The following is a 15,934-nucleotide window of genomic DNA, read 5'->3' on the forward strand; positions in this document are numbered from 1 at the left end:
TTGAACTAAATGAACTTTTGTAAGTTGAGGGGTACCTCTATGTTCTTATTTTCTCCAGTTTAATGAACTATGATTGTGTTTTGAATTTATTCACCAACCTTAATTGTTGAATTGGACAGCTTTAGAAATCTAAATTATAATATACAAACAAACGAAGAAGTTCATTCTACTTACACGCTGTCCTGGAAAGTACTGAAATCATTAACTTGTGTCCCAAAGACAAGGTAAGCTAGCTGAGCATAAGCTAAGAAGATGATGAAAAACATAATTCCAAAGCCAAGAACATCTTTGGCGCATCTTGACATGGTTGTTGACAACTGGTTCATGGTTTGGTTGAAGCTGATAAATTTGAAAAGCTGATAAAGAAGAGAAAATGGTTTAAAACAAGGAACAAACAGTAGCTGAAAGAATTGGGCTACCGACTAGAAAGAATTGCAGTGAACCAATTCCATACCAAATAGTTAAGTTGGATATTTCAATCTCATATATTAAAATTTATATGGAAACCATATCTTAAATATTAAGAAACTTTATGTCAAGGACTATTCCAAAGATTGCTTTTTTGGCAACTCAAAATATATACAAAGTAAATAGTATATTAAAGGTTTAAATAGTAATCTTATTTTCATTTTTGGTGGTCATTTGTCTATCTTGGTGCTTGGATGTTTTCACCTCAAACCAGGGGTGGGCTTCAGATCCTTTAGCAACGGGTTTGCTGCCCCGTTGCTGGGTGGGCATGGCCATGGTGGGCATGGCCTAGTCGGCCACCTGCACCACGGCGGGGGTGTGTGTTTCACCCTCCCCGGGCTCTGGAAGTTTTCCTCAAGCCTCCGGGAGGGCAAAAACTGCTTTCCCCGGAGTCCAGAGGCCTTCCGGAGGCCAGAAACAGGCCTGTTTCTGGACATCTGGAACTTCAGGGAGGCCCATTTTTTGCCCTCCCTAGGCTCTAGAGGCTTTCCTCGAGCCTCTGGGAGGATGAAAACAGCTTCCCCCGAGGTCCAGAGGCCCTCTGGAGGGCGGAAACAGGCCTATTTCCAGACTTCCAGAACCTCTGGTAGGCCCGTTTATTGCCCTCCCAGACCCTCCGCGCAGCCCCTGCACTAACCTGGAGTGATGAACGGGCCACATGGCGTCTTCTGGGAGGGGAAGGGCAGGGTGGGAGTGGCCAGCCAGGGGTGCATTTGGGGGTTCGCTGAACCCCGGCAATCCTTGGCTAGAGGATCGCCCGAATCCTGCTGAGCCCCCAGGAGCTCACCCCTGCCTCAAACTCTGAATGTACTATCTCAGTAATATATTATTAGAAGAGACAAAAAAGAAAGTCATTCTTGGGGACAGAATATACTGTAAATATCAATTATAGCGGAAATAGTTTGTATTTTTATATCATATTAAGCATGAAGTATGTAAAACAGTGGTGGGGCTTTGATTGTATGATGTAATGAGCCGTGAGAATAATCTAGAAGAAGAGGAGGAAAAGCTACAGCCCTGGCAATGATTAGAGTAGTAATGGAATTTGAGAATGTGTCTTAAACTTTATTCTTTCAAGTTCTTTTTAGGATACAGGCAAAATTCAGCCTTTTGAGGTAGACCAAACATGAATGCCAACGTCATGAATACTGAAAATATACTTATGTCCACAATTGAAATGTACCTCTGTCACTAAATGAGCTGTTGCAAGTCGAGGAATACTTATATTTAATTATAAGGTTACAGTAACAGAATTTTGTAATTCTGAATGTGCCCCTCTCCCTTCCCAGCCTTTTTCCTAGCGAGAACTAGAGAGGGTCTGAGATACTTTCTCAAATTCCATTCCTGCTCTGGACTCAGGTTGCCCTTTTCTGATTTTGCCTTGACTACAGCTCTTCCTCAGAACTCATCCCATAAATTCATGCTGCCATCTTTGATTCTCCTCCTCACTGGACCTCCTGGATTGGAGACAGCATGTAGTTTATCCTTTTCATGGCTCTCTCTCTCTCTGCCCCACCCCCCATCCCTACCAATGACTCGGATAACTTTGTCTCTTTTTTTGTTTTGATTTGGGAAGAGAAAGTTAAGGAGTAAAATGGTTGCCTTAATCCCTGTAGAAGCTTAAAATGTCTACTGTATTTCATGTCTTAAATACTCTACAAAACTTTATCTTGGCCTGATCATCTTTAGAAGGCGACCTCTATCCAGTGGACAAATTCATGATGATGGAAGCTTTTCATTACTCTAGATGTGATTGGCATGGCACAAGAGAGAGAAATGCTTTAGAACCTAAACAGTTATCCTACCTATTATTCTTTTGCAAGGCTAAAAGGTCTTCAAATGACCTTTAATTTTGCTTTTGCCAAAACATGTATAAAACCTAGGAATATGATTTAGTATTGTGTGGATTGTCTCAAAGCAAATCAATTGTAAGCCATTTTCATTTTCAGTGAATTTTATTATTAAATTTCTGCTGTGTAAGATGGAAAGTGTAAGCCCAATGGTGGGCTTACATTTTTTTCCCCCTCATAAACCATGATTTATCATAGCATGTGAACTGAGCCACCGCTTTAGGCAGAAATATTTTTAGGAGCTGCTTTTTAATTTTCCATGCAACCACATAATACTCATTCATAGCATGAATTGTCATATACTTAATTCTAAACTGTATTATTAATCCTGCAATTATGGGAAAAGCTAAATTGGATTGGGATTTCTCCTCCTTTTTAGGAAAAACTCTTTTAGTCAACCAACGCTTTTAAAATAATTTTTATATGCCATGTCAGAAAGGAGTAAAAAAAACCCCTTAATTGCAAGGATTGTATTTATTACAGTATATTGAAGGGCTTTTAAAATGTTCTTTGTTCCTGACTTTTAGGATAGATACACATTTAAAAAAGCAATAGACCTTGAATACAAATTATAAATATTTAGTTTTTCAAAAGAAAAAAACAATGTTCTTATAAAGTGTCTTCATTTACTTGAATTATCTCAGTAAAATTCAAATTACCTTTATCCAGACAAAAAACAAGGTAACAGCTGCAACATTGTTGAACTGGGTTTGCCAGTATGCTAAAGGTTCAAAATTGGGGAAGCTATTTTGATCTTCCAGCAGTTTCTTCAGTAGCTTATCCACAGTAGATATTTGATAGATATTCAATCCAATAGCTGCCAATGATAGCTGAGAACAAAAGAACAGGGGGAAAAGAAAACATACACAAAGTTTAGTGGACTAACTTTACCGCTCCTGCATAATATTGTAATCCTGTCAATAAAGACAACTGTTCTTTTAACTTCTAATTAACACATGATACCATCAGAAGAAAACATTTGGGGTATCTTTAGTACCGTAAGTAGATATATAGAATATTGAGGAAACGGTATTGAAAAGAGATTCAAAAAGATTGTCCACACAGTTGGATACCACTTTGAAATTTGTAGCCCATCCCTCTGGTCCTTTCAGAATGTCTTGAAAACATGGCTTTATGCCAGTGGTGAAATTCAATTTTTTTTACTATCGGTTCTGTGGGCGTGGCTTGGTGGGCGTGGTGTGGCTCGGTGGGCACAGCAGGGAAGGATACTGCAAAATCTCCATTCCCACCCCACTCTGGGGCCTGCCAGAGGTGATATTTGCCGGTTCTCCGAACTACTCAAAATTTCCGTTACTGGTTCTCCGAACTACTCAAAATTTCTACTACTGGTTCTCCAGAACCTGTCAGAACCTGCTGGATTTCATCCCTGCTTTATGCTCAAGCCTGGGGCCCATTTTAGAGAACCATCTGATTGTATGTATGATGGATTAAGATGATGCCCGGCTATTCATTTTTATTTTTGTTTTAAGTCCCAAAGGTGCTGAAGAAGCTTCTTGATGAGAAGCAAAATGTCTTCAAAAGAAAAAAATAAGAAAGTCCAGTTGCCTTTTGAAAAAGCACCTTTGGGGCAAACATGACCTGGATGACTAAGAAACTCCATAGACATTTTGTTTTAAGTGTTTTTATCTGTTTATTGTAAGCCTCCTAGCATCACGTAAAAGTCAAATGGGCAGCTACATAAATAAAGTAGAAAAATACAGTTTAAAGTGCTTTGTAGTATAAGCATCTGGCTTCCTCTTCCATTGCTATGGCTACTAATTCATCAAACATGGGAAGGCTCTGCTTTATTTTAAATTATATATTTTTTCTAGCAGCATCAGGAAGGAAGGCATCTCTAACAGTTATGGTATAGAAAGGACAAACAAGGAGGCATCTCTTTTTTGATCAGAGGCTTGAGAGTTGGCAACTCCTTCCAAAGTTTCAGGAATATTTCAAATTGGTCAGTATTTAAATGGGTTTACTTACTGTGATAATGAGAACATCGACACAGTTCCAAAGACTCCTAAAATAGAACAACCTGTGAATGTGAATTTCCAGGATTTCTTCCACCACATAATAAATAACAAAGAGGCAAAACACAATTTCACAAGCAGCCAAGAAGAAGTCGAAAGTGGAAATGTAGTGGATTAACTTCACGGGCTGGAATTGCCAGGATGTCAGGAGGCCTCCAGTGGGTGGGAATTCCACCAATAACCTGCATTTAAAAATAAAAGTTATTTTGTCATAGATTATTATTTTGTGGCTCAGCTAATATTAAAAATCTTTTTTAACCCAAGTGTGGACAATTGAGTCAAAGTTATAAGTAAAAATACCTATGGAAATCCTATGCTTTAAGTATTTTATTAAAACATTTTAACTAAAATTATTTTTAACCGCAGACTTCAGAGCATTTCACCCGATCTACATGCACCAGATTGTGGCTTTACAAATCAAGAGTTAATAGTCAGTCAACAGTCAAACATTCCAGGCTCACCTGACAATGCAGAAGAGATTGATATTTGCATTGTAGACTGAAAAGTCGAAAAATACTGCCCTTGTGCCTCTGTCAAGCCACAAGTTGTTCTTAAGGACAGCAATCAAGGCAGAAGTGTCTTCTTTGCTTTTCGAAAGGTCCTGGTAATAGCCAGATCCACTGTACGTGGCAATCAAACCCCAGTGGCTGCTTCCATTCAAGTCTTTTTCACTGGTGTACGTCCAACTGAAACACAACATTAGAATCATGAGATCTGGCCCGTGGGATGCTTAGATCTGGCTTGTGGCCCCGCCCTGAAAACAGCAAAGGACCGGCCCGTGGTGCCTCTGCCAGCAAAAACAGAGCTCTGGAGGGCCCTCCCAAGCTCCATTTTCGCTGCCAGAGGGTTGCAGGAGGCCATCACAGCCGAAAACGGAGCTCGGGAGCCTGTTTTTGCTGGCAGAGCACTTGGACCACTACAGGCACAAGTGACGTTGGGCTGGCCCAGCCTGGCCCCACGAAGTCAAATACAACCCTGATGTGGCCCTTGATGAAATTGAGTTTGACATCCCTGCCTTAGAATCTTTAAATTCTGGTTAAATAGCTGTGAGATTAAGACATCTATGTATATCAGGGGCATAGCTGGCTCAGGAATTCTGGAAATTGATGTCCACAGGTTGTAAAGTTGCCATAGTTACCCACACCTGGTCTATATGAATGTGAAGAAATACATACGCTGTCCCATTACGGAGCCCAAACGGAGCAGTGTCTTCATTGGTCACCGAGTAAACATCATAACAGTCTTTTATTTCATCTTTTAAATCTTCAGGTATTGAACATGAGGCATTCTTCACTTTTAGCTGCCGGATACGAGGCACTCCTAAAAGCAGATTCTCATGGTAGATGAAACTTCTGTTTTCTGCTACTGTTTTATTATTGTACCACATCTCCCAGTACAGTCCATCCAACAACGGACCCTCAGTGAACTGAAAGATTAAGCGAAATGTTTTTGATTGAGGATCAGCGATGGTACGACTTGCTGGACTCTACCGAATTCCAGCCATTTAAAAAATATTTTTAAAATGAATTATTTTAAATTCGTATTAAAGCTTATAAGTTGCTTTGAGGATCACTGTCGCCTCACGTAAACTTTTTTGCCATTTGGACATTTAATTTAATTTTTAAATATCACTTTTATTATTAAATATTACTAGATATAGATTCATTCTCCATATATATATATATATATATATATATATATATATATATATATATATATACACACACACACACACATACAGAGAGAGAGAGAGAGAGAGAGAGGGAGAGCGAGAGAGAGAAGGGGGGAGAGGGAGAATGAATCTATCTATACCTATTTCTTTATTTCTCTCTCTATTTCTCTCTCTCTACACACACACACATACAGACATTCATTGATACTCTCATTGTGTCAAATCATGTGACAGTGTTACCTGAAAAGACTGTTTACCTATTTTATATACTAGCAATTAATTTCCCTGTTCAAAATATAGCAATATAAAAAAATATAAAACGTTTATTAAAATTAAACTATAGATGATCTGTAACAATGTTTACCCAAATCCTTTTCACTACTATTGTGCACAAGTGGAAGTTGAACCATTTTATGTTATACCATGAATCGGGTCATATCTATCCATGCAACTGTTCACAAAGCAAATCTATGCGTAACTTACTTAGAACAGTGGGTTTTTTTGTTTTCTTTTGATAATATGTTAAATCTGTGTGAGGTACATATAGCGTTAGTATCAAGAATTACATTCAATTAGTACCTTCCAGAAATCTTCCATTGTGGACAAAGATCTGAAATTGGTCTTCTCCATCTTTGATACTGGTGTGTCGAGAAAGAGCTGGGACATTACTCTTGTGTAGTAGTAAATGTTAGAATTCACCATTCCGTAAGATACTGTAAACAGGAATTTGGAAATAATAAGTATTTCAGATAGAAATTTATTAATCATCTTCATCCGTAACAGGATAGTGTAAAGTAATATTTTCTTTTCTACTTTATTATCAAAAATAATCTCACATGGAGCTCTTTAGGATGAATAAACCTAGATGCTAGAGATTGTCTATGTTTAATGCTAAATGCATGAGGAGTAGGTTTTCCTCCACATATTATGTATGACTTTTCCCAATGTCAATTGAAAAATATAGATGGTTTTTTTTTAAAATTCTTTTCATCAGATCCTTCATATTTTTCCAAGAACACTGGTGTTCAAAGAAGCTAGGACAATGGGAAACCTGTAGCCATCTAAAATAAGAAGACGGACTGATGTATATGTGTATTCGTTGTTTATTTTCTTCTTTCTTTTACTTTGTTTTATTTGCTGGATAAATGCTGTCATAAAATTGGATTGAAACTGAAATTATCTAGATTCAATTTCTGAAGAAAATGTACATGGAAGGCAGTCCTCTTATCCAATCATTAGAACTGTGATGGCTAACTTTTTTGCCGTCGTGTGCCAAAAGCGGGGGGAGCGCAGGGGGGGGTCACACCCACGCATGGCCACACCCATAATTCAGTGTGCCCCGGCCCCCACGCATGCACGCGCAACACCCCTGCACTCCCCCCGCTTTTGGCACGTGATGGCACAGTGGGCCCAGTAGGCCCGTTTTTCACCCTCCTCAGGCTCCAGTACACTTTCTTGGAGCCTGGGGAGGGCAAAAACAGCCTTCCCCAGCCCTCCGGAGGCTGGAAATGGCCCATTTGCCGACTTCCGATGGGACTGGAAGGCCCATTTTTAGCCCTCCCGAGGCTCCAGAGCCTTTCTAGGAGCCTGAGGAGAGCGAAAACGGCCTTCCCCACCCCCCTGGAGGCCCTCCGGAGGCCAGAAATAGCCTGTTTCCCGACTTCTGGTGGGCACGGAAGGCCCGAAAATCAGCTGGCCGGCGCTGAGCTAGGGCAACACTCACGTGCCCACTGATATGGCTCCGTGTGCCACAGGTTTGCCATCACGGCATTAGAACATGGACTAGTTTCTAATACTAAACCTATTTGTTTATATTTAATATTTGAAAAAGGAAAAAGCAGAAACATAAAAAATATACATGCATTTCTAATTTATTTGTTTTGGTATCCAGAAAAGCATCTGCAGTGAAGTTGGTTTACTCAGTGAAGCACTTAACGGTAGCTACATTTGGTTAATCGCCTGTCCAATTATACTCTCTAGCAGAAATAAAACTCTGCAGGAGACTGCATTGCAGACAAAAGCAGAGCTCTTTCAATATTTGATGTATCCCTAAACATGTTCTAAGAACCAGTTTGTTGTGCTTGTTAAAACCACCAAGCTAGACACTGAAAGACTGTGAGATCTAACCCTGCCTTAGGCATGAAGCTTGCTGGGGGATCTTGACTCAGTTATTCTCTCTCAGCCGTAGGAAGAACGAAATGGCAAATTAGTTTTAAAAACATTACCAAGGATTTGTGCATGTAATTGTCAAGAGTCAAGATTGACTCAAAGGGACAAATAAAAAAAAATCCCATAATTAAAGAGAGAATAGCTCTTTTAATATCATCAATACACACACCTCATCATGCTTTTGAATTGGGTGGAGTTGGCAGAAATGGCTAAATTGACCATTTTGGTTAAAGGAAAGAAAATAACAGGGGTGTCAAACTTGATTTCAATTAGGGCCACATCAGGGTTGTGTTTGACCTCGGGAGGGGGGGCTGAGGGGGCGTGGCCAGGGATGGTGTGGGCAGCTTGTGGCGCCTGTGGTGGCCTGAATTCTCTGCCAGTGAAAACTGGCTTCCGAGCTCTATTTTCAGCCGCGACAGCCTATTGCAGCCCTCCCCAATCTCCGTTTTCACTGGCAGAGGCACCACAGCCCGTTCCTTCACTGTTTCCTGGGTGGCCCGCGGGCCAAATCTAAGCACCTCGCAGGCTGGATCCGGTCCGCAGGCCTTGAATTTGACACCCCTGGAATATAAATACCTTTGTTTCCACATGGAGACTGCTTCTGAACTTTGTGCTTGAAGTGGGAAAAAAATGAAACTTTGATTTTGGGTTTTACTGATTAGATTGATATGTTTTTATAGAAATGGCTAGTTTATATTATGATGGAAAAACAAAAAGTTGTGGTTTGATGCTAATGCTATTATTTTATTGCAATGGAGGGAGTCGGGAGTCAATGTTTCTTCTTTTCTTTTTCCCAGTTTCTGCTCAATTTTTTCTCCCCCTTTCCCTCCCCCCTTTGTCTTCCTATTTAGTTTTGTATTTTGTATTTTAATCTTATAACTTAATAAAAATGTTAAACTGGGAAAATCGTGCTTTCGAATTGTGGTGCTGGAAATGATTGGCCCACAACAGCTGGCTTTTGTAAGAAATATAACTTGAATACAATAAGTGTAGAGGACTATGGAAATAGCCTTGAAGAAAATATGCAGTAGCTGCTGGGCAAACATGAAGGTAACCCAGGAAAACAGGAACACATGAGAAGAAAACTCAAGATTATGTCAATTTGAGACTCTTTGGTATAGACAGACAGAAGGAAGGAAGGAGAAAGGCTAACAGATTTTCCAGATTCTAACATTATAGCTCAGGAGTGTCAAACTCGCGTCGCTATGGCAGCATCATATGACGTATCGGGACTTTTCCCCCTTCGCTAAACTGGGTGGGGGCGGGGCCAGCACATGACGCATCCGACCTGCGGCCTGCGAGTTTGACACCCTTGTTATAGCATATAAAAAGTAATATTTTTGGTGGGTGTGGAGGTGTCTGTTTCCTGATCTGGTCTACCTTGTAAAACTAATAGTATGGCATTCATTGTTTTATGGCAGTAGAATTCTACAAAATTGATATATCCACTGCAGCTGATTTTGTAAAATCTCGGAGTATACATTTTCTCTTCTTATTTTTAAATTATAGACTGAAATTGTAACATACTTTTAGATTTACCAAAATGATTTCTTAAGACTATTTTCTCTAGATCTTTTTTTTTTTTTTTAATTTGATTTATATGCCGCCCTTCTCCGGAGACTCAGGGCGGCTTACAATGTGTTAAGCAATAGCCTTCATTCTTTTGTATATTTTATACAAAGTCAGCTTATTGCCCCCACAAACTGGGTCCTCATTTCACCTACCTTAGAAAGGATGGAAGGCTGAGTCAACCTTGAGCCTTGGAGAGATTCAAACCAGCAGAAATTGTAGGCAGCTGTGTTAATAACAGGGTGCACTAAACCCCTGTACTTGAATCAATCTACAGCAATACGAACAGGTTTTGGATGTTATTATAGCATATATGAATTAGCAGTTTTCAGAACATCAAATTTGACTGGATTAGCAATAATTCTGGCCTTGAATGAAGAAATCGTTCGGAACGCTATTCCATTATATATGAAATATCAATTTACCATCACATTAAAATATCAGCAAAGACTACTTACAGACTGATAGGACCACAAGAAAAATCAAATATGTTATTAGCTCACGCAAAACACTTTTCAAGTATTTCTCTCGAGTTGTAGTTTCTTCCATGAGCCGAGTACCCCACAGACCTTAAAAAGAATAACCAGGAATCCATAATAAATATAATGTACTGATATATTAAAGGCATCTGTAGAAGCTAGTCATGGTTTGCTGTTGTTTAGTCTGATGTATAAGCTTGGACATTTACTTCCACCTTACAAGATTAGTACAAGACTGACTTTATATCCCTGATGGTGAACCTATGGCACGTGTGCCAGAGGTGGCACGCAGAGCCCTCTCTGTGGGCATGCGCATCATTGCCAGCTGCTCTTCTGGTTTCTGGCATGCACACCAACCAACTGGTCTTTGCGCATGCCAGAGCCCTGGAAACCCGAAACCTGCTGGCTGGTGTGCATGTGGCGCTGGCCACCTGGTCTTGGGGTTTCCGGGGCTCCGGCGTGTGCAAAGATCAGCTGGCTGGCATGCATGTGCGCCAGTGGTGGGTTGCTCCCGGTTTGCATCGGTTCTATAGAACCAGTAGTAAAACCGGCGGGAGGCTCCGCCCACCGACATAATCAAAACGCTTCTGCGCATGTGCAGAAGAGTGCGCATGCATGCGAGTGAAGCGAGCATGTGCGCGCGGCCCTGCTGTGAACCAATAGTAAAGGTAAGTAGAATCCAACCCTGATGCTTCGGCATGTGTGAAGACCAGCTGGCCAGTGCACGCTGGAAACCGGAAGACCAGGCGGTTTTTGAGTTTCCGGGGCTCCAGTGTGCACACATGTTCCAGTTTGGGCACTCGGTGCCAAAAAGGTTCGCCCTCACTACTTTATATTAGTTCAATAAGTTATACCTACTAACCAGAACAACAAGGAAAAGAACTAGACAGGGGTGAAAGATTGCTACCTAACATGCGATAACTGATTACAAGTAGTCCTCAACTTACAACCATTTGTTTAGGGAATGTTTAAAGATACAACGGCACAAAAAAATTGACTTATGACGACTTTTCACATTTACAACCATTGCAGGATCCATTTGGCCAGATGACCAAAATTCAGGCACTTGGCAACTGGTTCATATTTATGATGGTTGAAGTATCCCAGGTTCATGGGATCCCTTTTTGCAACCTTCTGACAAGCAAAGTCAATGGGGAAGCCAGATTCATTTAACAACCATGTTATTAACTTAACAACTACAGGATTCACTTAACAACTGTGGCAAGAACGGTCGTAAAATGGGGCAAAATTCACTTACCAACCACAAGATTCACTTAACTGTGGCAAGAAGGTCGTAAAATGGGGCAAAATTCACTTAACAACTGTCTTGTTTAGCAATGGCACTTTTGGGCTCAAATGTGGTTTTAAGGCTGTATATCATTTGCATCAATATTACATCACTGCAGTTCTGAGCACTGCTAAGATCGTTCAAGCAGAAGAACAGTAACCGCCAATAAGACTAACCAAGTTAGAATGTGGCCAGCAAAATGCACTTTGTGCAATTTTTACTAGAAGATATGGAAATAGCTTTTGTAGGGAAAAAATAATATAATAATAATAATCTGAGAAACACATATACAAATTTAGTGGAACAACACATGATTCTAGGTAAGGAAGTAAGTTTATCTCTGTCTTAGTAGTAGTTAACAACTTTTCTCTCAGGACCAATACAATAACAATGATACCAATGGCGACAGCATATAAATACATTGCAATGCTGGTGCACTATTTACAAACATTGCTAAATTGATGTTTTAAAAAGCATTACTCCGCAAATGCAGTTTATTGCAAAGATTCTTCTACAACATGCTCTATAAGAAATCATCCAAAAGGATTTAAAGATTTTAAACATCCCAAATAGGCCAAAAGAGTTACTCAGCCTCTTTTGGAAGCCAGCCAGACCAGAAGGCTCAAAACAGCAGCAAAGTAACAAAAAGAACTATAAAGTTAATTATAAACTATAAAATTCATTAAATTTTTTACAAAGCTGATTAAAATGGAAGTCCTCTTTCAACTGATATCAGGATGAAGAAGGCAAGATATTGTAATCTCTTACACATACACTTATATGTACATAATTACATATTAGAAATTGTAAAATGTATTTGCCAGAGAAATAGGGACCCTTGCAAAAGCTAAATTAACAGAAAGTTTTGTAGAAGTTTGCATAGTACCTATTACTGCCCACTTGAACAATAGGAAAAAAAATTAGAACAGGTTTTGCTCTCAACTGCTACCAGTTCTGGCTAATGGTGAGGGATTGCAATCGAAAATTTCTAGAGATGATCAGATTGCCAACCTCTACTTAAAATTCAGGGATTTCTTTTAGTATCTGAACAGATGTGTCAAGTTATAGTGCAAATGAAACGGTGGGTTTCAAATTTTTTTACTACCGGTTCTGTGGGTGTGACTTGGTGGGCGTGGCGTGGCTTGGTGGGCGTGGCAGGAAAAGGATACTGTAAAATCTCCATTCCCATCCCATTCCAGGGGAAGGATACTGCAAAATCTCCATTTCTTCCCGATCATCTGGGACTTGGGAGGCAGAAAATAGATGGGGGTGGGGCCAGTCAGAATTTTTACTACCGGTTCTCCGAACTACTCAAAATTTCCGCTACCGGTTCTCCAGAACTGGTCAGAACCTGCTGAAACCCATCTCTGAAATGAAAGTACTCTACATATTTCCCACTTTTTAAAAAGCAAACTATGTTAAATCATATCACTTTTGAATTAGACCGACAATGAAGATCAATCCTTTCCCTGTAACAGTGGACCATAAAATAACTGTTTTTGAAGAAATATCCATCTGGTGCAGTTCCAAGTTGGGAGAAAGAAGCTGGAAACAACATGGAGGCTGGTTGGAAAGATGGTTTATTGATGAAACAGAACCACCAATCATGTGTGATTCTGGGCAGCTGATAAAATGGAGTTGATGGTTTTTTTAAAAAAATAACTTCTTTGGGCTTTGTATTTGAGCTTCCTGTTCCTGTGCAAGAACCTGTCCTTTGATATTCTATTGGCTGTTGTCAGATTCCTATGTGGGTCATGTAGGGGTTATGTAGGGATCATAGCTGGCTCTATAGGCAAAAAGGAAATGCAAATCCTGGGTGTTTGTCTGAGCTAATTTGGTTGAAGTTTGGACTGCTCTGGGGGTTATGCAATGAAGGGGCTCGTGTTCTGAAAGGGAGTTAGGCAATTCTTATTGTGTCTAAAGACTTTCATCCTGTGTTGGCTGTTGGGTGGGGGGTTGCTTCTAATCCTACCATTTTGCCTTTGTTTCAAAATAACCTGTCTTGAATGGATTACCAAATCTGCACTTCTAAAAGCTGCCTCCTCAGTTTTTGCTTGGGGACAGGGAGACTGGGGCTGGTTTTTGAATAGGCTGGCTCAATCTTCCTTAATGGGCACAAAATATCTGCTGGGGGCTATTTAGAAAGACTGAGTCTGCTTCCTGCCTCTAAAAAAAACATGTTTCTCCATTTCTCATTTAGAGAAATATAATATCCTGCCTTTTTTAATATTCCTCAAAATATTTCATTCTTCTAGGAGCGGGGCTGGCTTCCCACATAAGAACTGAATGATAGATGTTGCCAAAAACAATGCATCAAATCAGTTTTGTAGATCAAAACAGTAGTTGTACAAAATGTGCTCATTTCATCATACCAAAGGCATGTTACTAAAAATAACAGCATGAGCTATCCACAGAAGGAATTGCAATGCAAGAAAAAGGGTATAACTTAAGATATATTATGCCCAATAAGTAAGCTTGCAACTATAGTTTAGCTCTTTTAGCTGTTAAAATCTGTCTCAAATAATTATCACTTGTGGTTTTTTTTTAAAATTAACTTTTAAAATATATGCTACTTGTAGCAGGACTTTCTGTCTTCTGTTCTGTGAACCATCCTGTATATAAGTAAGTTACAAACAAATAATATTATGTGAAAAGGAATGGGATACAAAAAAACCCCTGCTTATAGTACAAACTGAAAGTAGCTGCAATTATGTTTGTATTTTTTACTTCTACAGATTAATCTGGCTACTCTTCTGGAATTTGCAGCTAGTTAGATGGTTATCCTGAACTGGAACAAATGAGCAAAAGCTGGTTGGCCGAGCAACAGAAAGTTTGAAATACACTCTGAGTGGATTGGAGTTTGCAACGCTTGGCAAAAAAAGTATTTTATTTCTGGAAAAAATAAGCACAGCTCTTAGACAGGCTTAAAAAATAGGCAGCCTATGAATTTTGTGTGGTGCGCAAAATAAAAGCTTCATATTTTCTAGGACAGTTACAAAGACTAATTTTACTGAAGGGCCAAAGCTTTTCCTTACGACATTTAATTTTGTAAACATTTTCGCTCCTACAGCTGGAGACCACCTCAGCTTGCCCTTCTCAGGGCCTACAGCAAGGATGTCAAACTGGCGGTACACGGGCCGGATGCGTTACGTGCAGGCCACACCTACCCCAGCTCCGTGAATGGGAAAACATCACGAAACATCACGTGACGACAATGTCACATGGCGAGTTTGACACCCTTGGCCTAGAGTCAGGGTGAAAGAATGTCAAAGAGATAAGCAGAAAGATGTTTTCAAGGTTTGTACTTTGCTTGGGAGCAGATGGGGATAGGCCTCAAAGCATGCAAATAAATTGCAGTGAATTTGGCAAATTATGTAATATTGTCTGAATGCCCACATCTGCAGCACAGTAACAAGTCTGAATTCAGAAGAAAAATGTGATTTCAGAAAAAAAAAATCAGGTTTTCAAGCACACACACACACAGAGTTTAAAATAGTGACAGTGATTGCTCTTCTATGTCTAGTTCCACATTATAACTGAATAAACTTGCATAACCTACTTTATTTTTATAAAAACTGCTAGGTTCCATCGATGTCTTTTAAATTTAGATAGATAGTCAGGGTGAGTATTCAGGAATATTTTAACTATAATAGTAAAACTAGACAATCAGTGACTTCTTGGGTCATTGTTTCAGAGATATGTCCTTACCAATGCTTTCAACAATGGCAGGTACAGGACAGTGGTGAAATCCAGATTTTTTTACTACCGGTTCTGTGGGTGTGGCTTGGTGGGTGTGGCAGGGGAAAGATATTGCAAAATCTCCATTCCCATCCCACTCCAGGGAAAGGATACTGCAAAATCCCCATTCCCTCCCCACTCCAGGGGAAGGATACTGAAAAATCTCCATTCCCACCCTACTCTGGGGCTAGCCAGAGGTGGTATTTGCCGGTTCCTCTGAACTACTCAAAATTTCCACTACTGGTTCTCCGAACTGCTCAAAATTTCCGCTACTGGTTCTCCAGAGCCTGTCAGAACCTGCTGGATTTCACCCCTGGTACAAGTGGTCCTCAACCTATGACCACAATTGAATGCAAAAATTTCTCTTGCTACGTGAAACATTTATTAAGTGAGTTTTGCCCCATTTTGCAACCTTTCTTGCCACAGTTGTTAACTGAATCACTGCAGATGTTAAGTTAGTAACATGGTTGTTAAATGAATCTGGTTTCCTCATCGACTTTGCTTGTCAGGTCCCCAAAAAGTGATCACATGATCCCGGGATACTGCATATATGAATCACTTACCAAGCATCTGAATTCTGATCATGTGACCACCAGGATGTTGCAGCTGTCGTAAGTGTGAAAAATGGCCACGAGCCACTTTTTTCAGTGCTGTGGTAACTTTGAACC

The 15,934-nt window shown here is 40.0% G+C and overlaps 1 protein-coding gene across 1 annotated transcript in view; it reads right to left on the minus strand.

Annotated features, from left to right (window-relative positions):
* Positions 1–15,934, minus strand: part of PKD2 (polycystin 2, transient receptor potential cation channel) — a 32,259-nt gene that overhangs the window by 10,534 nt on the left and 5,791 nt on the right. The window contains exons 2-8 of the mRNA XM_070949197.1: positions 10,220–10,330; positions 6,603–6,736; positions 5,527–5,777; positions 4,813–5,037; positions 4,305–4,533; positions 2,978–3,148; positions 175–356 (exon numbers count right to left, since the gene is read on the minus strand). Of these exons, the coding sequence (XP_070805298.1) occupies positions 175–356; positions 2,978–3,148; positions 4,305–4,533; positions 4,813–5,037; positions 5,527–5,777; positions 6,603–6,736; positions 10,220–10,330 (1,303 nt within the window). The remainder of the gene's footprint in view (positions 1–174; positions 357–2,977; positions 3,149–4,304; positions 4,534–4,812; positions 5,038–5,526; positions 5,778–6,602; positions 6,737–10,219; positions 10,331–15,934) is intronic.

The sequence above is a fragment of the Pituophis catenifer genome, unplaced genomic scaffold, assembly GCF_029215685.1.
Source record: "Pituophis catenifer annectens isolate HBS135680 unplaced genomic scaffold, rPitCat1.0.hap2 SCAF_8, whole genome shotgun sequence".
Classification (NCBI taxonomy): Eukaryota; Metazoa; Chordata; class Lepidosauria; order Squamata; family Colubridae; genus Pituophis; species Pituophis catenifer.